The following is a 22741-nucleotide window of genomic DNA, read 5'->3' as shown; positions in this document are numbered from 1 at the left end:
CTTCAGCTCTCTTCTTGGACCTATCAAAAGCTTTTGACATGGTCAACCACAAACTCTTGCATGAAACTCTTAAAACTCTCTACCTAGACAACTCAACCCTTGACTGGTTTCATGCCTATCTTTCTGATAGGCAGCAAGCTGTGCTCTGGCACAACAAGCTCTCAGACTGCCTACCTAACACTATAGGCGTACCCCAGGGCTCCATACTTGGCCCTCTCCTATTCTCCATCTTTATTAATGATCTTGACAAAGTCATTCCAGAATCCACATGTATTCAATACGCAGACGACTCGACATTAATATGCTCAGATACATCCCCAGTTACTCTACTATCCAAAACTCAGACTGTTTCACTGCAGTTGAAAAATGGCTATCTGAACGCCAACTTATCCTAAACCCTAAAAAAACTAAAATGCTTCTTTTCCATCCCACCCATAAAACACCAACCTTTCCCTTTTGCATTCAATCCAACAATGGTACCATCATCTCCCCTGATCCCCACACCAAGCTACTAGGAGTTACCATCAATAACAAACTCAGATTTGATGTTCACATTAGCCAAACTATTAAGACTGTTAATAAAAAACTGGGGTCCCTCTATAGAATAAAATCCTTTCTGACTCCCATCGCAAAAGCTGCCATTGCTCGCACGCACCTCCTATCCACCCTCTTGTATGCCTCCCCAATACTTACAAACCCCAACAAATCGGAACTATCCAAACTCTCCTGTTGTTATAATCATATTGCCAGATTTGTAACTGGCTTACCCTACAAAACCCATCACTGTACCAATCTTCAGAACCTAGACTGGATAGAACTACCCAACCTAATACTACAGCAACAACTCATAGTTGCTTACAAAGTACTCTCTCAACCGGACAACATCCCTGGTCTGAGTAGATTACTCACCCCTTACACAAACCAAAACAGACTTAGATCATCTCATAGATCACTTGTACAGATGCTTAAATCCCACAACACAGGAGGCGACTCTTTGTTTTCCAACACAGTGGGTAAAACATGGAACTCTCTTCCACCCAGTCTCACCAATTCCACCTCCCTTTATACATTCAAGAAAGGTCTCGCCCACCACTTCAAATCCCACTGGCTTTGCCAGTGTTCTAATCCAGACTAAGTAATTTTCCCAGTCCTTTTCATCAGTACCTTTCACCTAGGCAAAAAGCCACTTACTTTCTACCTGAATCTCATAACATGAAGGTCTCATCTTCTTCTCTACAATTGTTATTGTACATATTATTGTATTTGTAATCTATGTTTTTTTTCTCTTCTTCCATCTATGTATGAAATGTATAATCTATTACCGTACATATCTGTCATATATTGTTGTCATCTACTTTGTAAGATTGGAGCTTTTCTCCCCGGGCCTCCGCTGAAAACGGACATGTGTCCAGTCGGACTATCCCGGTCAACAAATGTAAAATAAAATAAAATAAAAAAATAAAATAAAAAAAAATAAATAAATAAAAATAAAAATATAAATAAAGGAAATATCACAGTACCTTGATAGCACATAAAATATAGTGTGCCTCTGCAGATGTAATCATTCCAGAATCCAGATGGAAGATTAACCCAGTTCACACATATGTGCGTGCAATGCTCTAGTCCTCCATAATTATCTGGTTGATTTCCACCCCAGTTCTGATAAGATGAAAATGTTCCATCTGCCCACTGCCACTGACCACTGGAAGAATCCCAGTAGAGTCCTATCCATACAGTGTATCCTCCTATGATACTTTTTACCTCCTGGTTTTCTGCATCATTCTTGATACTGACAAGCTCAGTGTGTTGTCCTCTGCAGTAATCTCGAGCCACTGTCCAGGTCACAGCTTTTGTCACCAAATAGTATGAATTGCTGCTCACTGTGGAGAAAAGAAATATATCAGAATTGTTGCAATTTCACAATAACAATACTAACTAAAAGGAAGAGTTGTGAGCCCATGTCCCAAGTATTCTGTATTTAAAAGACACTCAGGTCTTGTCAGCTTATTTGTGTAATTCCATCGGCATACGCTTATTATCATCATCATCAACATCATTATCATCATCATCATCATCACATGCATTTCTAGTCCCAGCGCTGTTATACTCTCCAGTTGGAGTGCTAGGTCTAGATACTGTGAATTTTTTGCTACAATATATTTTCTTGCAGTTACCTGTAATCCTTTCTCATTTATGTTAGTGCTGCATGAAATAATTATTTCATTTTGCCTGCAGGTAAAGATTAGTATAACTGATGTGGTGGCAAGAAAGAAAACATGAAATAAGCATGTAATGATTCAGATATCACTTGAGTATATCAACATTACAGAAATGCCAGGTCTTGTTTTAAATTCTGAGTCTCTCATCATTACTAACTTAGAAACATTTGATTAATTTAGGAAAGTAGTCCAAAGTGTGAGATTAGTCATATGACTCATGTTTTTATTATTGTATTTATTATTTGTTAAATGGGTAAGTCAAACTGTCCTCAGTCCCTTTTCAGCCACAACCTGATCCAGAAGGCACACAATATGAAATATTAACACCAGAAAGAAGAAATCATCAAGGGGTGGTATTCATAGAACTTAACTGGAGCAGAACAAAGTCCTTCAGTCAATTTAGCACAGGTCCACTGCTCAACAAAAGAGACAGGCGTACTTTGCTTATTGCTGAATTCCATTAACTGATCCTGTGAAGATGGATGCAGAGAGGCTAAAGAACACAACTAAAAGCTTCCTGCACTTGTGCTGATCTCTCTGGAAGCTGCGTACCACAACATTTTATGAAAAACTGTAATATGCAACTTCTAAACTGGCAGAGTCATCTGTGATACATAGGGCCTAATTTACATAGTTTCATAGTTAAGTACTAGGCTATCTGCCATGGGGCATTTGTAAGCCTAGCCATAGTGATATGGCTTTCGCCACCCCATGTAGTGGTACAGAATAGAATTAGAATACTGTGCCTCTGTCTAGTAGTGACAAAGTGAAAATCCCCTTACATAAATGAATTAGTTTACTGTGCCCCTGTCTAGTAGTGACACAGAGGTGACCCCCGGGGTAAACCTACGATCTCCCATCCACTCACCAAGGTTTCTCTTGAAGAGTGTCAGTGAGGGGCTCTGCCTAACATGAACTGGGATTCTGTTCCAGAGCATGGGAAGCCTCTGGGTTATGAATCTATCCCTCCAGCATGTTCTATTCATACTTGTGCCGAGGTTTAAGTCTTTGGCTCTTGTGGTTTTGATGGATTTGGATATTTTGAGGTGGAGCATGTCCACCAGATCCTGATTGGACATGGCCTTGTATGTCAGGCACAGATCACCTCTGAGCAGGCGGTATGCTACTGAATAGATCTGGAGTTTCTTTAGTCTGGCAGAATAAGACATATGTTGGAGACCCTTGATCCTCTTGGTGAGGTACTTTTGTGGTCTCTCCAGCTGCTGCAGGTGCCGGGTGAGGTACATACCAAATGGGGCATCGTACTCAATCATGGGTCTGATAAGGGAGGAGTATAGGGGTACAATGACCTCCTTTGATCTGGATGTGAATCCCTTCATGATAAGGTGGGAAAGGTAGAATGTCTTTCTAACCACTTTGGCAACGTGGGTGTCAAATGAGAGGTCACTGTTGACTTGAGCCCCCAGGTCTCTGATTACTTTTTCCGTACTCAGTGGGTTACTGTCTATGTGATAATTTGTGGGTACCTTGTTTTTCCCAAAGGGGATGACTATACATTTTTTGGCATTTAATTTAAGGCCATGATTCCGGCACCAGTTGTCCGTTTCTGTGAGGCCATTCTGTAGGATGTATGTGTCAGCTGGTGTATCGACTATGGGGCCTAGTTTGCAGTCATCTGTGAACTTCGTCAGCCACAACCCTCCCATGCTTGCTTTAACATCTGAGAAATAAATGCCGAACAAGAGGGGTCCCAGGACAGAGTCCTGTGGGACACCACTTGTGACTGGCTTTGAGTCTGACAAGGCTCCAGCAATTTTGACTTTATGGGTTCTGTCCTTTAGCCAGTTTGCAACCCATCTAGTGACATATGGGTTTACATTTAAGCTGCTGAGCTTATCTATGATGCCTGAGTGGGGTATTGTGTCAAAGGTCTTAGCTAAGTCCAGGTAGGCTGTATGGACTGCTTTGCCCTCATCAATGGCTCTAGTGACTGTTTCGAAAAAATCAACCAGGTTCAAAAGGCAGGATCTGCTCTTTACAAAGCCGAAATGGGTGGGATCAAGTGTCTGTAGGTCCCCAATGTCTCTGTTTATGAGTTCCATAATGATTCTTTCTATAGCTTTGCAGTCCAGGCTGGTTAAGCTTATGGGGTGGTAGTTTCCAGGGTCTGTAGAGATGCCTCCTTTGTGGAGTGGGACCACTGTTGCTGTACGCCAGTGTTCAGGTACATATCCTGTGGTAAGGCTAAGGTTAAATAGCATTTTTATGTGTGGGTTAAGCTCCTCTTGGAGTTCACGTAGCACGCAACCTGGGATGCCGTCAGGTCCCATTGATGCTGTGTTTTTAGCTTTGCTGAGGGCTGCTCTCACCTGGACATCTGCGATGACAGGGAGATTACATTCAGCTGGGATAAGTATTTCATCTTTTCGGGGTGAGGGAGGGGAGAAATTTGCACCGAACCTGTCAGCCAGAATGTTGGCAATATCTGTGGGTTCAGTGTATTTTTTGTCGTTGTGAACTAACTCTGAGCATATCTGAGGGTTTCTGCCTAGGTTTCTAACATAGCTGAAGAAGGCCTTGAGTTATCTTTAGTGTCATTAGCAATTTTTCTCTCAAAGTTGGCCTTGGATGTTTTTATGAGGGAACGTAGCTTTCTGCTAGTGCTGATCAGAGATGCCTTCCCTTTATGGGATTTAGCTCTGTTGTGCAGTAGCTTCTTTCTTTTGTTATACAATTTGTTTATGGCTGAGGTCCACCAGACAGGACACTTGCCCTTGGTGGAGAGTGTCTTGGATTTATTTGGGATTGCATGATCCATGCATTCTTGGAGATGTCCATCTAATGCATTTGTGAAGGATTCAGCATTGTGGGATGTGGTTTCCACTGGCCCAGTGGGCTTAAATGATACCATCTCAGTCTTAAGAAGAGTGAAGTCGGCTTTTGAGAAGTTTTTCACTATAGCCTTTTGTGCTGGGGGTGTAGGTGGGATATGTATATCCAGGGTGATTAGTTTGTGGTCAGATCTCACTAGTGAGGGGTATACTTCTGGTGTGGAGCATTTTGTCCCCATGTTTGTGATGATCAGGTCTAGTATATTATCTCCCCTAGTGGGAGATGTGACTAGCTGTTCCAGTGCATTTGAATTTATGAATTCCAGGAACCTCTGGGCCAGGGTGTTAGGGCTAGAATAATGCACCCAATCTATGTTAGGGTAGTTGAAATCTCCCAGTATGATGGTATTTGGTGATACATTGATATCCTCCAGTGTCTTCAGGAAGGCTGAATGGGGTTCCTGAGATTGGGAGGGTGGTCTGTAACATGCTACCAGTTGTATAGCAGTATTGCCTATGGTTAGTTGCACCTGTATGGTCTCCGATGCTTCATGTGTTGCTACTAACCTGAAGGTGTGGGTGTCCTTGATGAATATGGACACTCCCCCTCCCTTTGTGGTTCGGCCCGGGTTTTGGGGTCGAAGAGCATGATACGAGGTATAGCCTGGTAGCGCTGGGGTGCTCTCAGGAGCCTTGAACCAGGTTTCTGTTACTGTACAGACGTCGATATTCTCCATACTGAGGAGTGCTTCGAGAGCCTGCATCTTGAGATTTAGACTTCTGGCGTTGAGCAGCATTACCCTTAGTTTTTTTCCATTTTTGTTTGCTAAGGAGGTGGGTTTGTCTTTTGAGCCTTGCCTAAAAAAGGCACTATGGGGGTGGCAAAAGCCTTAGCCAATATCCGGAAGCCCAGTGGTGACAGGTATAAGCCGTCCCTTGTGAAGCAGCGTGGCTTGTCCAACATGTCATCCCAAGCAGACAGACATTGGATCCTCTTAGAATGACACCAGTACTTGAGCCAATTATTAAAGCTGATCATCTTGTCATTGTATTGAGGCATCATTCTTGGTGAGGGCAAGATGCTGCTCAGGGTCAGGGTCATACCAGCCTGGGCTACATAATCAGAGAGCTCCTCTATGTCTCTTTTCATGTAGTCCAGGGAGGTACGTCTCAGGTCATTCACGCCAGCATGGACAATGACAGAGTCATATTTATACTTGCTTTGGAGTGACCTGAGTGCGTGTGTTATGTGGCGGATCCTAGCTCCTGACAGGCAGCTCACAGTCACCCTCTCCTTGTTCAGCCTGGTAAGCGGGACATCAGTGTGTCTGACTATAGAGTCACCTATTACTAGTGTATCAGGCATGGTGTTTGGCCTTAAGGGCTGTGATTGCTTGACACACTGATTTATTGAAGTATGTGTTGCATGTGTTATGTTTTGAGGTGGTGGATTTTTGGGTGTCTGCTTCGGGGGCCACTGTTGTTTTGGTAAGTTTTTTATTAGAGCCTCCAAGTATGTCTTTGTGTTGTTATGTGATTGGTTTGCAGTTGGGGTAGGTCTATGTGGGACTGGATTTGTTGTGTGTGTGGCTACCATCTCTTCCTGTCTGGTCTTGCCAGCCTTGAGTTGAGAAAGTTCAGCCTCCAGTTTGGCTGTATAGTTGCATCTCTCACATGTATTTGTGTTTGTTGGGAGGAGGAGAGGGTTGTCTGTGTACATGAGACAATTGTAACATTGTCTCAAGATTCCCAGATTAAACAGCTGAACCGGAGAGGATGCCAGCACTCTACCACTCGACATGCTAGAATAGTATAAGGGAGTGCTGTGCCTTTAAGGGAAGTGGGTATTCACAGGGGTGGATGTAGTGCTTACTTTAGTTTGAGAGTGCTTACTTATAAAAGAGGTTTTGAGAACAAGTGCTAGGCTTATAATATAGCGAGTAGACTGATTATACAAAGAGTAGAGCTTTCTTAAGGGAAAATTTGAAGAGCAGACTTGGCGGAGCCAGAAGAAGTTTAACCTTGTTTAACTGGCGCTGCGCTATGCGCACAATCGTGCAAAGCTGTGCAAACGCGGATTTTAAACAGGGAACTTCAAAAGAGCTAGAAATGGTCAAAAACAACCAATTACTACAGCTCTTGTGCTGAGGTCACTTCCCTCAAGGCCAGGTAGGCTGCTCAAGGCTTCCCACTCCCACTGGTGAGCAAAGAAACTTCCTTCTATCCAAGTAAGGTAATGGACAACACAGGAACTACACCACAGCCCAGAATACAGCAAGGCCTGTAAACTGGTCTAAACTAGTCGAGGAGAGGCAGGAAAACAAGGATTTTTTTTTTGTTTTTTGTTTTTAGATAGAAAACACACAGAAATGCAGAAACAGCAATAAATCAGTTGTACAGGCTAGCACACTTTAATGGGCATCCTCAACAGTTAAATTAAACAGCAAACAAACAAATTTTTGATCAAAATTCGACTAAATGTAACTTTAAGTGCAGATAGTATTAAATGCAGTAAACAGCTAAAAAAACAGTTAAAGCTTGCTTGAGGTAAGCACTAGAAGGTAATTCAAGTAAAAAAAAAAAACAGCAGGATACTTAAATCAAGAAAGTAGTCACTTTTCTGAGTTCTCTGTAGCTAGGACCACTCTGCAGGACCACGTGGAGCTGTGTCTGAGTAGTATAGCCAGAAGAAAAACGCCAGAGGCGGATTTTAAACAGGGAACTTCAAAAGAGCTAGAAATGGTCCAAAACAACCAATTACTACAGCTCTTCTGCTGAGGTCACTTCCCTCAAGGACAGGTAGGCTGCTCAAGGCTCCCTACTCCCACTGGTGAGCAAAGAAACTTCCTTCTATCCAAGTAAGGTAATGGACAACACAGGAACTACACCACAGCCCAGAATACAGCAAGGCCTGTAAACTGGTCTAAACTAGTCGAGAAGAGGCAGGAAAACAAGGATTATTTTTTTTTGTTTTTTGTTTTTAGATAGAAAACACAAAGAAATGCAGAAACAGCAATAAATCAGTTGTACAGGCTAGCACCCTTTAATGGGCAGCCTCAACAGTTAAATTAAACAGCAAACAAACAAATTTTCGATCAAAATTCGACTAAATGTAACTTTAAGTGCAGATAGTATTAAATGCAGTAAACAGCTAAAAAAACAGTTAAAGCTTGCTTGAGGTAAGCACTAGAAGGTAATTCAAGTAAAAAAAAACAGCAGGATACTTAAATCAAGAAAGTAGTCACTTTTCTGAGTTCTCTGTAGCTAGGACCACTCTGCAGGACCACATGGAGCTGTGTCTGAGTAGTATAGCCGTCTGAGTAGTATAATCTGCAGACTGCTGCATTTGCATACAACTCCAGAAATCTAAAGATTTGCTATGCTTCTTATTTTCAGAGCTATTAAGTGAACTTAGATTTGTTTTTGGCTTGCATGCTATGCAAAGCCATGTAAGGTGGGCTTGTGTATTATTCAGCCTTTTATGAATATCATACAGTACTGCGGTGGTGGTGCTGCAGTGGTGGTGCTGCAGTAGCGTTGTCGCCTCACAGTAAGATGTTGTCCTGTTCGATTCACAGCTAGAGTGTCTTCTGTGTGGAGACATGCGTGAATGGGCGTACCTTCGTTGAAGGTTGTGTGTCAGGGCTGGCAACTCGGCATGTAAAAATCTACTACCAGTCATTAGCGGACCGGAGTTCCGCTGTGGTGACCCCTCACCGGGAAAAGCCGAAAGACACACCAACAACAATAATTGTCAGAACTGGACATAGAACTGAAATAGAAGTAGCAAATCAAAATAATTTGTTAATAATGATACTGAACTTTAGTAGTAGAGCATTTATAAAATACATTGTTGTAATAATACTTAAAGTTGAGGAATTTGAAATTAGTCATTACCTCTGTACACTTTAAAGAGGTGTTCTTTTCTTTTTTTTCTTGAATACATTGTTATTCATTCCTAATATAAGCATGTAGTCCATTAGAGGTAGATGGTGCACTTTTTGTTGATGATTTCTCACCTTGAGCCTCAGTGAACCTTGGGTGAGCCGGGTAGTGGAAGGATATTGTCCATACTCTTTTTTTTTTTTTTTGTGTAGCAGTAAGAATTCTAAGGCCAAACACACTAGTATAATGTATTGCTGGATGAAGCTTACATTTTATTAAAAATAATAAAAGCAACACCCCAGACACCTCAGCAAACTAATGCCTTCAAGAATAATGCTACTGACAACTTATTTGCAAGAGTTGGGCAAAGTACACAATGCATGAATTTAAATGTATGTTTAACTGTAATCTAGTCCTTACAGAGATTGGTAGCCATTTATCTCATTGCATTGTTAAAAAACTGATGTCCTCATGAGAAAAGGAAGCAAAATGACAGACTTTATTTAAACCTATTTGATACAGGTAGGCATTGACAGGACAGTGAAAGCCAAGCAGAAGCAACTCCTCAAACCTTGTAATAATTATGCTAATGTCTGTTTCTTCCTTTACTTCTGATATTAGGTGGCTTGAGAGTTTGCAGCAAACTTTGAGTTGTTTCAGAACCTTGTCAACAAATATTCATGAATGCCATTTACAGAAATGATTTGGGGATAACCATTTTCTAAATATTTGTAGCTAGCAACCTCTAATATTGGTATTCCTACTGCACTGCTAGGTAAAAGTGGTTCTGAATGTCACAGCTTCTCTATGTTGTTAAATAAGATGGTTACAGATATGGTGAGATTGCTGATGAACCTATTAACTGTAATTCATGAGCAGACTTAGTTAATGTTCTTCTGTAGATCTTTCTGAACAAGAGCATTAGTTTTGACTTCTTTAAAACAATAATCTGTGATGATACTACACAACTCTGGGGATATAATGCTCCATTTATAAGATGCATTAAAAGTAATGTTGGTGTTTAAAAGTTATGCCTGAATACAAATTATAAGCTATAGTTCGATTTGTGATATGTATTTATGGGATGTATGGCCCTTTTTTATAAAAGAAAGAGTAGCAGTAATGGCTAGGAAATGGAAGGTGGGTAGGAAGGCATAACATATCAGACTGCTTAGTTTTAGCATAGAACTAACTATACTATAGACAGGCAACAAAAATCTATAACTATGTGAGAATACAAACAGCAGGGACTTTCGATACATTTCTTCAAGGAAAGCACATTTTATACACAATATTTAGCACCAAGGAATGGCAGCAAACTTATCTGCATTACTATCCAACAGCAAAAATCCATCAGCCAGTGGCTACACAGAATCGTAAACTGATGTATGTATAACAAAATAGCAAGACTTTCTTGTTAAGATAAAAACAGTACAAAGTATCTTAGGCTAATAACAGCTGTATGCTGTGAGTCTTCAAACCATGAACCCTCGTAAATAATTACATTTCTTAATTCTTATTATTGTTTAGAGCTCTGACCTGTGATTACTAAAGTTGCAAGATTGCAACTGTTAAAATTAGCATATTCTAATTTCAGCTTAAATTAATAACTTGAATCATTCTAGACCTAATATTATTTATTTTTTATTTTTTGCTAGGCTGCAGTTGTAACAACAAATGTCACAACTAATTACAATTACTTCCATCTTTCTTGTATTACTAGTTGAAAAACCATATTGCTCCAGCTTATTTTTCCCAACTCAGTGTCTTGCACCCTACTGCCACAGTTTGTCATTCTCAGGCTGCCTTGTAGCAGAGTCTTGCCCTTATTGTTCCATTTACGTAATTATTCATGGAACACTCACTCGTGGCTTGGCTTCAAACTACTCCATTCCCTTAACCTACCCTCACTTGTCACCCACCTTATCTTTAACTCATTTTGAACTAGTAACACTCTACCATAATCCCAACTCAACCAATCATATCACAAATACCTCCAAAGCCACACCCTATAATCTATTACCAAGCCAAACAAAACCCAAGTTCACTCACTACCAAAAAAGCTTGTATCCCTTGCTGTCCTTAAAAACTTCAAACCATTCACAGCTTTCTACTAGCTACAATACCTTTTCTCCATTATCAATTAAACTACATAGATCTAATTGTAACCCAGACCCTCCTCCAAATAGAAACAAGAGACCACCCACTACATCAAATAGTCCAACAAATGAACACATTATAAGGATAACTTGAAAAAAAAATCAAAGATGATCACCACGTGACAACTAATACTCAACTCTCTGTCTACTAGCGTACATAACCTCCTACCACCATTCAGTGCACAATCCCCACTTCCACAATCCCAGTCCTTCTCAGATCAGTAATAACACAACCCTAGCCTATTAACCTTCCACTATTCTGCTGTTCAAAAATAAATTTCTAAATGAATAGCCTCATCTATCTAAGTTCCACCTCAAATGAGACTTATGTGCACATTTGTTCATGTATACCTTTTCACACACACACTTCTACAGTCATGTGGGGACATACATCCCACTCCTGACCTCACTCTAGATTACCCCCAAATACCTCCTATCCACAAACTCCAGCTCGCTGAATGGCACTCCAGCAGACTAACCCAGGACTTCACCTACATCACATTAACCTGAGAAGCATTTGCAACAAGCTGCCATAAGTACATGCCTGGATGACTCAGCACTCCCCTCATAACCTAGCAGCCACTGAAACATGGTTATATCCCAAAACAGCTAACGCTGACATTTTATCACCTATAATAAGACAGGAGAGATAAAACAACAAAGCAGGGTGGGTCACCATTCTTTACAAAAACACACACATCTCCATACTTCCACACACAATACCAACATTTGTAAATTCTGAAATAGTTAGAGCACTTGTAAAGACCAACAACAACAAAACAACAGCCATTATAGCCATATACATTCTCCCAAGCAATAACACTAATGCACTTGAAGATATCTTTTGTTGACTCTCCTCAATATCTATTGTGAAACCATAATATTAGTGGATTTAAATACATACTGGCCACCCATTAGCACAAAACACCCAACAAACAGCATACACCTGTTTAATTTCACACAACTCATTACCACCACAACTAGATATAACAATCCCACAAAAAAGCATTCTACCCTAGTAGTAATACTCCTGCTAACATTCTACTAACATTATATCACATTGCTCTCTACTAGATATTTTGATGACCATCCATCTATAAGACCTGACAACATCCCAGGCTGTGTTCTACATGGGTTAAAACAGGAATTAGCATCACCATCGAGCAGGCTTTTCAATCGCAGCCTAAGCACTGGCTTCATCCCATTGGAATTGAAAACAGCTACCATCATCCCTTTGCACAAAGGGGATGTATTCATGGACCTGGGAACTATAGACCCATTAGCCTAACCAGCCTTACTTGCAAGGCCATGTAGCAAATCATCATGGGACTTATTAACAAAGATATAAGAAATATCCAAATGCTCGACCCCCACCCAGTTTGGCTATGTCAAGCTGAGAACATGCCTGTTAAACTTTGTGGACTTCTTTGAGGCAGTCACCAAAGTCATAGATGAGGGCAAATCTGTGCATACAGCCTACCCAGACTTGGCTAAGGCCTTTGACACAATCCCTGACTCAGGCATCATTGATAAACTCACCCAGCTGGGTATCAACCCATATATTGTTAGGTGGGTTGCAAACTGGCTCACTGATATAGTCAAATTCATATAGTCAAAATAGGGGACTACACTTCCTCCAGCCCCATAACCAGTGGTGTTCCACAGGGATCAATTCTGGGACCCCTACTGTTTGGAATCCACTTCTCTGAACTACAAGCTAAAAGTAAAGGACTGTGTCTGACAAAGTTTGTTGATGACTGCGAACTGGAAGACATCATTGAAACTCTCCTAGTGATGTCAACATATTGCAAGAAGGTCTTAAGTTGACTAATGACTGGTGCCAAAGTCATGGTTTAAACTTAAGGCCAAAAAATGCATTATCATTCCCTTCAGCAAGGGTGATGCTCCTGCAAACTACCACATCAATAGCAATAACCTAAGCACACAGTTAGTGATGAGAGATCAGGGCACACAGGTTGACAGCAAGCTTAACTCTGATCACCATGTCTCCACAGTGGTAAAAAGGAGGACAGTTTATATTGCTCATCTGATAAGTAAGGGCATTGCCTCCAGAAAAAAACAGGTTATAAGCCCCCTGCACTCTTCTCTCATCAGACCAATAATAGAGTACAATACTTCCTTTGGTATGTTCCTTTACAAATACCTGCAGCAATTGGATAAACCGCAAAGGTTCCTTACAAAGAAGATTCAGGGTCTACAAGATCTGCCTTATGTGGACAGACTGAAATCATTATCACTTTACTCTGTGTTGTACAGACTGCTCAGAGGTAACCTGTGGCTTGCATATAGAGCAACCTGTGACCCAGCTTTAATGGAAATGTTGCACATTTGCAAGTCAAATGGCACATAGGTCACTCACTCAAAGGACCTTAATCTGGTATGTGACATCAACGGAATGTGATGTAGAGACAGGTTTGTCTCACAGAGGTTGCCCCACCTTTGGAACAAGCTTCTTATCCATGTTATAAAAAGACCCTCATTGGCTCTATTTAATCATAATTTAGACAATTGGATGGGTAACCAGAAATTCACCCCAGGGGTTCCACCTGTGCCCCTCTTGGACAAAGGCAATAGGTGCTGATTTTAGTGTCTGCTTGAATTGACACCCTTGGGAACACAGGTTGAACTTGCCTAGGATTGTAAGGGCCATGGGGCCGTTAGCCTAGTAACCATCTATGATGCTATGATCCCTGTCTAGCCAATCCGACACTACTACAGAAACCTAAAACTCCCCAGTGTAAATACTGCCTACCTTTCAGCATGATATATTTATAGATACTCTAAGATGTTTTAACTAGGAATCACTTAAGAACCTCACCCTAGATGAAGCAGTGCCAGAATTCAACACTGCATTCTTAAGGATTTTTGACTCACTAGCTCCTCTCAGAACCAAAAGGATTAAATTTTATCCTATCCCTTGGTTATCAAAACATAAAAGGCATCTTTAGGTTCAGAGAAACAAATCCTGGCTTGAATGGACAAAATATAAATAAATAAATAAATAAATAAATAAATAAATAAAACAAACAAAACATATTTCTGATTGGCAAACCAATAGGAATCTACACAATCACACTAAATATAATGCTAACAGAGATAAAGAAAAATTACTACTCTGAAAAACAAACCAAACATAATAACCCAAAATCATTTTGGAGATCCATAAGTAATGTACTAGTCCCTTGGTATGCCACTCAGTCATTCTGCAATACACCACACTCTAATAATTGCATAGATAACCACTTCAATACCATTTCCCATATAATATGTACTATCCTGAACCAAAAATACATGTATCTCAACTCACTCATTCCCACTACAAACCAAAAACGAACATCCTCCATTTGTCCTCAAATCAGTACCTATAACTCATATAAAAAAATGATAAGAACTAAAATCCACAATGCTGGCCCTGGTAACTTCCATGTGATACCTAAAAATGGCAACTAAAGCAATTACCTACCCTGTCTCTATACTGATCAATTATTCTATATTCCCAAACAAGGTTTCAGTACAGTGGAAAAAATCATGTATCATACCTCTCAGCAAAGGCACACCTTCTACAGACCTCTGTAACTTTCAGCCAATAGGCATATTAGCTACTCTATTCAAAATACTAGAGAAATGTATGCACAAACAACTACTAAAATACCTTTTAGATAACTAACTTCTCTCTACCACTCAGCATGGTTTCCATCCACATCATAGCACAGCACCTGTACTATTAAAGTTCATGAACATTGTCATTTAATACAGAAATGATGGAACACTGGCCTCCACTTTGTTTCCAGATCTCTCATAAGCTTTAAACTCTTTCTCCTTTTAGAAACTCCTGAACAAGCTAGACACTATAGGAAATATACAATCAACACAACTCCAGTTCCACAACTATTTTCTAACAGGGCACAGGTAGTCAAGTGGCAAAATGACTTCCCCTGTTTCCTGCCTGTCTTTGTTGGAGTGCTTTAGAGTTCTAGTCTAGGCCCACTACTACTCAACATCTTTACCAATGACCTTCTCACTGCTCCTCATCACATTAGTATTGTACAGTATGCTGACAACTCCACCATGATCTGCCTGGCAAAAACTCTCCCTGACATCCAAGTCCTCATTCAGCAGTCATTTACCTCTTAAATCCAAAAAAAAAAAAAAACAGCAGCTGGAGAATGGTAAAGGTATCCACTAACACACAAAGCAGCAGTAATATATCAAAAAAGAGGAAACCACACCTTTAAATATCTTCAGGTTTTTACTTCAGGATATGAGTCAGTTCATATCCCACCATTTCCTTACAATAAGACCAATGAGAACACTTTGCAAAGTATATAGTGACCAATCAGATCGCTTAAAAAAATGAAAACTTCAGGGGATAATAGATAACCAATCAAATCACTTTAAAGGTGCTTATACTTTAGAATACAGTTCTAAAGAAACTGCTTTGTATAATCCATATCTCTTACCTAGTTTCAATAGAGCAAATATAAACACGTAAGCATCAAATAACCAATTAATCCACATGAACAATATACAGTATGGTTACAGAGAAGCCACTTTATTCAATCCATGCCACCTACCTACTTGCATTAAAATGATCTACCAAAGTTCTAAGAGTTTGGTATAGTTAATTAAGTCCCACTTTTTTCCATAGTCTATTTTTCCCTATCTAATTTCAATAACATCATTTTGAGTGCTTAAAAAAGCATCAAAGAATCACTTAAAATCAACTTGTAAAATGTTGTCATTCGATCTGTTGTATGGAAATGGTGTGATATGGATTGAATTGTTCCCAGAAGTAAATACATTTTTAAGTGATTTAATTGATTAACTAATATTCTGTTTTATTTTTATTGGTTGTTTTGTATTAATTTGATGATATTTAAATGTGTGTTTTATTAATATGTATTAAGATCTGAAGAAGTGTCAATAAGATGTGAAAGCGCTAATCTTTGTGAAATAAATCATTTATGCACTTTTTCAGTACTGTAGTCTCCTGTTTTTTGATATACTACTGAGTCATTTACCTCTACTGAAAGCTGGTTAAACAATGCATAACTTCTTCTGACCCCTCCTAAAAAAATATTACTTTTTATACTTAAGCAACTATCTGCACAGAAATTCACCTTCACTGTTCTTCTTTCGGCTTTTCCTGGTTAGAGGTCGCCACAGTGGATCACTTGTCTGCTCATGATTGGCAGTGGAGTTTTATGGTGTCAAGTTGCCAGCCTGGTGCCCAATCTTCCACAGAAGGCACACACATGCACGCACTTATGCCTAGGGTCAATTTAGAGTCTCCAATCCACCTACAGCATGTCTTTGGGATGTGGGAGGAAACCAGAGCACCTGGAGGAAACCCATGCGACCACAAGGAGGACATACAGACTCCGCACAGAAGATTCCCTGGCCAAGGATCGAACCAGAGAACCTCTTGCTGTGAGGGGACAATGCTAACCGCTGCACTACCGTGGCCGCCCTCACCTTCACTGTTACTTCTGCCAATGAAACAGCTGTTGAACTGGTAAACCAAACAAAATTGCTAGGTGTCAGTATTGATGATAAAATAAAATTTGACCTTCATATATCACAGGTAATAAAAAATAGGCTTACTATATCACTTCAAACCTTTTCTTACAGGTAGTGCAAAAAGCACACAACCACAACACTACAATCCCTCTTATAGTCTGACCTAATTCTCACAAACCTTCAGTCCACACAACTATCCACGTTACAACAATGCTATAACAAAATTGTAATATTTGCAATTACAGCTACAGGTCATACCACTGCCTAGCCTTTAAAGAAGTAAAATCTAAAATGGGTAGTTACCACATAAGCAAACTCCAACACAACTTGCTATGGTCTACAAATTGCAATATAAACCTGGAAACTGCCCAGCACTAAAAAAAGTCATACAACTTTGCACTCCTCCAAGACAAATTGCTACTAAACATTAAAAAGTCTTATAATACCACTGGTACCGCTCTATACACCTGTATCACTACCAAATTATTGAATTCTATACCTTTATCCATGAGACAATTAACAAATGTCACTTTGTTTAATGCACAACTCAAACTCTGATTAACAAATAAATGTTTCTGCTCCTGCATAACCCCAGGCTGATCCCAGTCCTGCTTACTCCTCCTCCTCCTCTCACACTTCTGTCTGCTAGAACTGATGTAACTTCTCTTCCCGAATATACTAATCAGTCCACTACTCTTCTCTTCATAGCCACGACTCAGTACACTACCTCCTTGTGGGAAAAGTAATCTCTGTATTTAATTTCTGTAACTTTAGTTTATAATATATCTCTGTAGTTTTTAGTTTGTGTAACTTTAGTTTATAATACTTACATATAATACCCTATGTAATTTCATTGCATGATCTATGTTTATGTATTTTATAATATCTATTTCTGTGTCTTTGTAATGTTTCTTCTATAATTATCCCTGTAATCTTTTTTTGTAATATTTTGTGTAATTTAACTGGAGGTTTCCACCCAGGCCTCTTCTGAAAAAGGGATTCTGACTGAGTCAGAATTCTAGGTAAACAAAAGCAAAATAAATATATACAATTAATAAAATAAAGTTATCAAGAGAATCTTTGTGACTGAAACAGAAATGGACAGTTACAGAATTAAATACACGTGGCACCTTGGGCTCCAAGCCATTAGATATCTTATAAAAGTTAGGTAATGGGACTTATAGTGGGCAGGGAGTACTAAACTTGATGAAATCAAAGACATCAAAAAATAGGAGCAAGTGATGTTCCAAACACTCTCCTTATATTTGAAATATGTACCTCTGTCAGTAAAATCTATTAAGACATATTATGGTTCTTTTGGAAAAACATGTTCATGCCACCAGTAAGAATACCACAAGCAGATGGGCTGCCAGCAATCAGTGAGTGAGTACTGCATAAAATCCCCTATGCTTTTTATACTCCTTGGGCCACTGATTTACTATGCAGCTTCAAAAAGGCACCTTTTTATCTTGCTGAGTGCCTGGAGTGGTCACATATGGGTAGTAACATTACTTGCATAGATGATATCATTATTTTCTGTTGATAATAACTGTTTTGGCTTTTTGCATCAACCAATGACTCGTGTATATTTAGATTAGTTAGGCAGGTGGGCCCAGACCATCCAAGTTCTGCCTAAACCTTTATTCTTTGCAGGTTCCCTGATGCAGATCAGACCGTAGCATGAATAATCCAGGTTTGACTAGTAGCCCAAGCACTGCAGCAGCTAGTCAGGGAACGATGGGGCTGAGGGGCTAGCACAGACATCCAAGGGAAAAGAGATGGACACATCCCAGAGCATAAGCATCTCCTGAGGAAGAGTCTGGAATGATGAACAGGTATTCAGAAGCAGAAAACTGCCAAGGAGTTCTTGTGCTCCAGCCAAGCACAGAGGGTGAGTACAAGCTTCCCCCCATCCTAGGCTCAGCATCCCCCCATCCTAGACTCAGTACAATGTGCATTGAACTGTATTTACTGCTTAAAAGGGGGTGGACTGTAGACCTAAAATGCCCTGGAAAGATAAAAAATGTTTCTATCCTATTTTAAATGTAAAGTGTTTCTAAAGGCATGATTTGTCCTTACAAACTTAACTTTATTTCATAAGTCATTCAATCATCTTGCACTCTTTTTTTCTACCAAGTTCGCCCTTCTTAATCTTCTATACTTATGCAGCAGGACGTCAAGCATATTCCTTTTAGTATGCATGACTAGTGTTGTTTAACAGGCCAGACATTCAACAACATTAATTTTAGCTTTGTTGCTTGAAAGTCTTCAGTAATGCAAAATAAAGGAACTTCCCAAACAATTTAATCAGTTCTAGTAGGTTGTATCACTTACAGTCAGTTGTTCAGAGCACCTAACCTCACATCGCAATTGTGAAAACATAGCAGGTCAAATTATTAAGATCTTACTTGAAGGTGCCTGCTTACAAGGTGGTCTGATCTTATAGTGCCTAGGAGAAGTAACCAAACAGAATTCATACTACCTGACAGACGGGGTAGTTTGCAGTTTGTTCATGCTTCATTAGATTTCAGTAAAACAAGACCCAATGAATCATTAGATCCCCATGTCTCTCACAGGCTTATTCTCTGAAAAAACAATCAGCCGAGAAAAGTAGAAAGAGCATTGGCAGGAGATGATGTAAGAGATGGCCGAAATAGGGGACATTTACTAACCCTTCATAAATATATTAATATCAGACGGTAAAGTGGCTTTATAGTTAATTATATATTGCAAAACTCAAGACTTCCATTACATATTTCCATTTTAAATAAAAATACTCATGTTCTGCACAGCTTAGCAAAGTGGTTCAGTTTGCTCTGCAAGAGATAACTTTGTTCTTGTTCCATAGTTATTTTATGAGGATATTTACCCCACCCCCATGGCCCATTTTCTTGTATTTTTGTCATTTTGTGTAAACTCTCAGTAAGACTATATGCTTGATGATGTAATGCTTCATTTATGCTATTCTTATATTTATGTTTCATACACATGAGTTTCTGTACAGGCATTCCAAGTGCCTTGTCATACCCTTACAATCATTAAGTGAAAGACTGGTCTTCCTAAGTGAGGTTTCTCTTTGTTTAGTCAGTACACACATTTATATTATCTTGGATTGAAGTTTGTTAGCAGTTTCTGTTGACTGCAGTTTCTTGTCACCATTCTCATGTTGGGATGATACATGTTAAGAGTTTTATTAGTATGTAGTACAGCTTTACTGAATGTATAACTTTCAATTCCATAAATTTTCTTTGGTTCAAAATAATTGGTCAGTTTTGCTTAAACATAGAAATATCTATCTTTTTCTGCTGCTAAAGTATCATATACATGGTGCGCTTGTAGCTACATAGATAAATACCAGGTGAGCAGTCTGCAGACTGTTACAACTCTAGCAAATAACCAGAAGCTGGAATGAAATCCTGAACCTTGTACCTGTGAGGAAAAGACCTTAACCATTATGCCACCCTTCCCACATGCTTCAAGTCTGGCATCCAGTTTACAATTATTGTTGATGCATATTTGTCAAAATGCTTAACACATATATATGTCATTTTTGACCAAGTATGAGGTGCTGACGCATACCTCTCAACTGTACAGATTTTCTCAGAATGTCCAGATTTTTGCCTCATATTTTTTGCCTGTTTTTCTTAAAATTGTGTTTTTCTGACAAATAAGTGGAAATTGTTAAAGGCTGAAGTTAGAAAATAATGACAGACATTTGAGTTTCAGACTTCGTACCCTTCAGAAAATTCATGCTAATGCAACACCTGTTATTCTATCAACTTTCTAAGTTTGTAAGAGCAATATTTAAATATTGTCCCTATTTTTGGGACTTTATTCCACTTTTATTTGTGGCTTTCTCCAGATTTCTTTCTCTAAGAGGTTAAGAGGTATGGCTCACTGTCAAGATCAAATGATGTTAAGGCTGGCTGCTCTTTTGACTCTTCCATAATATAATGTTAGTAGCTTTGTTTAAGAATTAAAATAGCTTGACTTCTAATTTCTTTTTGAATATATAGTAGCTATGTGAGTTTGCCTTCCAGGAAAATAGTATTACAATAAGCTGATACAATGGGTGAAATTCACAGATGTCCTACACACTACAGTGAACTGTGTAAGTGGCTTTGTGTAGTGTATAAAGAGCTTATGATTCAGAAAAACCTCTCTGATCTTTTAACATTCCCATAGTCAAGGTTATGAACTGTCAACATTCTGAACTGTAATTTTGTGTGTGTGTGTGTGTGTGTGTGTGTGTGTGTGTGTGTGTGTGTGTGTGTGTGTGTGTGTGTGTTTGTGTGTTTGTGTGTGTGATATATACAGGTCTACTTTCCATTACTGAAAAGCCAGAAAGCCAAAGACAAAATGCTCGGACCACAACAACGAAACCAAGAATACCGAACCATATCTATTTTCGCAGGCAAGGAAACACTTGACCAAAACTATACTACAACACACTGCACTATCTAAACCCATCATGGGGGGGCTATGTTCCCCCCCAAGGTGGGGGAGCTACACCTGCCACACACCCCAAAACTAAAAATACCAACTCCGGGATCACACTACAGTGGGGAAAGGACATTATTTCACACATTGGGCATTCATTTTCTTTCAGCATGTCGTTTCTCTCAGTGTAGTATGGTTCCTGGGTAAGAGCTTATTCTGACTGTTGGCATAGAGAATAATATTTTTTTTTCCTTTTCTCTCCCACCTTTCTATCACTGTACTAGCCAGGACCTCCTGTTTCATCCAAGCTAGGTCTACCAGTCAACTCCATCCCCCCTGAATGTTTCTAGTGTTCTCAATGGGGCTAGTCACAGATGCAAGTCTACAGGGCTTTGCACATCTGAGCTTCTGTCCGGGGAGAATTTTACCTTATGGCCTACCCTTTTCCCTCTCCCTTTTGTCTCAGTGTGGTATGGTTCCTGCATGGGTATGCAAAGTGAGCTAGCAGTGGATTACATATTGTTCTGCCTCCGCAACAGCTCAGCCAGGCACACCATCCACCTGCTAACCACTCCTCCTCTAGTGATGTCTCTGGCCTCCACCAGGGATCATCGGCAGCAAAGGCTCATACACCACCCTCCTCTGGGATCATACAGCTCAACCTCTTAGAGCAAGAAATCTGAACAAAGCCAAAAATAATGGGGGGACAAAGGCCAAAAATTAGGGACACCTTTTAAATAATGCTCTGATAAACTTAGAAAGTTGATAGAATAACAAGTTTTATATTAGCACTATTTTTCTGAAGGGTATGAAGTCTAAATCTCAAATATCTGCCATTATTTTCTGATGTCAGTCCTCAATGATATGCCAGTGATTTGCCAGAAAGCAGTAATGTTATGAGAAACAGGCTAAAAATATGAGGCAAACATCTGGGCATTCTCTAAAGTTGAGAGGTATGTCTGGAATAGGAACACCAGTCCCTCCCTGCAACTCCATCAGTTGTCAGACCCATTAATTGAACCTGGGTCACTTTGATCATAGTCAGGGCTTTATTCTTCTATGTCACCAGAGCAGACAGCTGAAGAAATAATGAACACTTAATACAGTAAAGTAATATATCACTCATTTTCTGGGATGATTACTCTTGGAGGTAACTGAGTTATTTGAGTCCCCCACAAGTCCAAGTATAGCACATAGTGAGCAAAACACAAATGCAGAAACAAAATATCAACCAAACATGCACCAGGAATCTAATACCTGATGGTAGCCCTGTTTAATTAAACTGGTGTACAGTGACAGGGTTTACCCTCAAAAAATGTCAAATTATTAGTATCAATATGATTCTACTAAATGGAATAAAACTAATAAAGCACAATATTATTCATTTGGGCTACAGCCCTGTGTGTTTCTGTGATTAATGGTATCTGAGATGCATGGCTATAATATATTAGAAAGCAATTGCCAAGAACATGACTTTAACCAAAATGTAAAGAATGAATGTGAAGTTGTCCTACAGAACAAAAACAGCACATGTAAACTTTTCAGGGTGGTACATTTTGATGCAGATTCAGGTGAAAGATTCTTACACACAGCACATCAGCAGATGGAACTGATGCAGTTTTTTTGTTATGCTAAAATTTGTTCCATTTGTTAGATGGCAAACCTACAATGCTAAACTATGAAAATGCATTAATGTAACTGAGAA

The 22741-nt window shown here is 39.5% G+C and overlaps 1 protein-coding gene across 1 annotated transcript in view; it reads right to left on the bottom strand.

Annotated features, from left to right (window-relative positions):
* LOC122810550 (C-type mannose receptor 2-like) overlaps positions 1–22741 on the bottom strand; it is a 157322-nt gene that overhangs the window by 56719 nt on the left and 77862 nt on the right. The window contains exon 4 of the mRNA XM_044082132.1: positions 1521–1880. Within this exon, the coding sequence (XP_043938067.1) occupies positions 1521–1880 (360 nt within the window). The remainder of the gene's footprint in view (positions 1–1520; positions 1881–22741) is intronic.

This window comes from Protopterus annectens, chromosome 9.part0, assembly GCF_019279795.1.
Source record: "Protopterus annectens isolate FY-2018-M chromosome 9.part0, PAN1.0, whole genome shotgun sequence".
NCBI lineage: Eukaryota > Metazoa > Chordata > Ceratodontiformes > Protopteridae > Protopterus > Protopterus annectens.
This window is presented reverse-complemented; position numbering and strand designations above follow the sequence as displayed.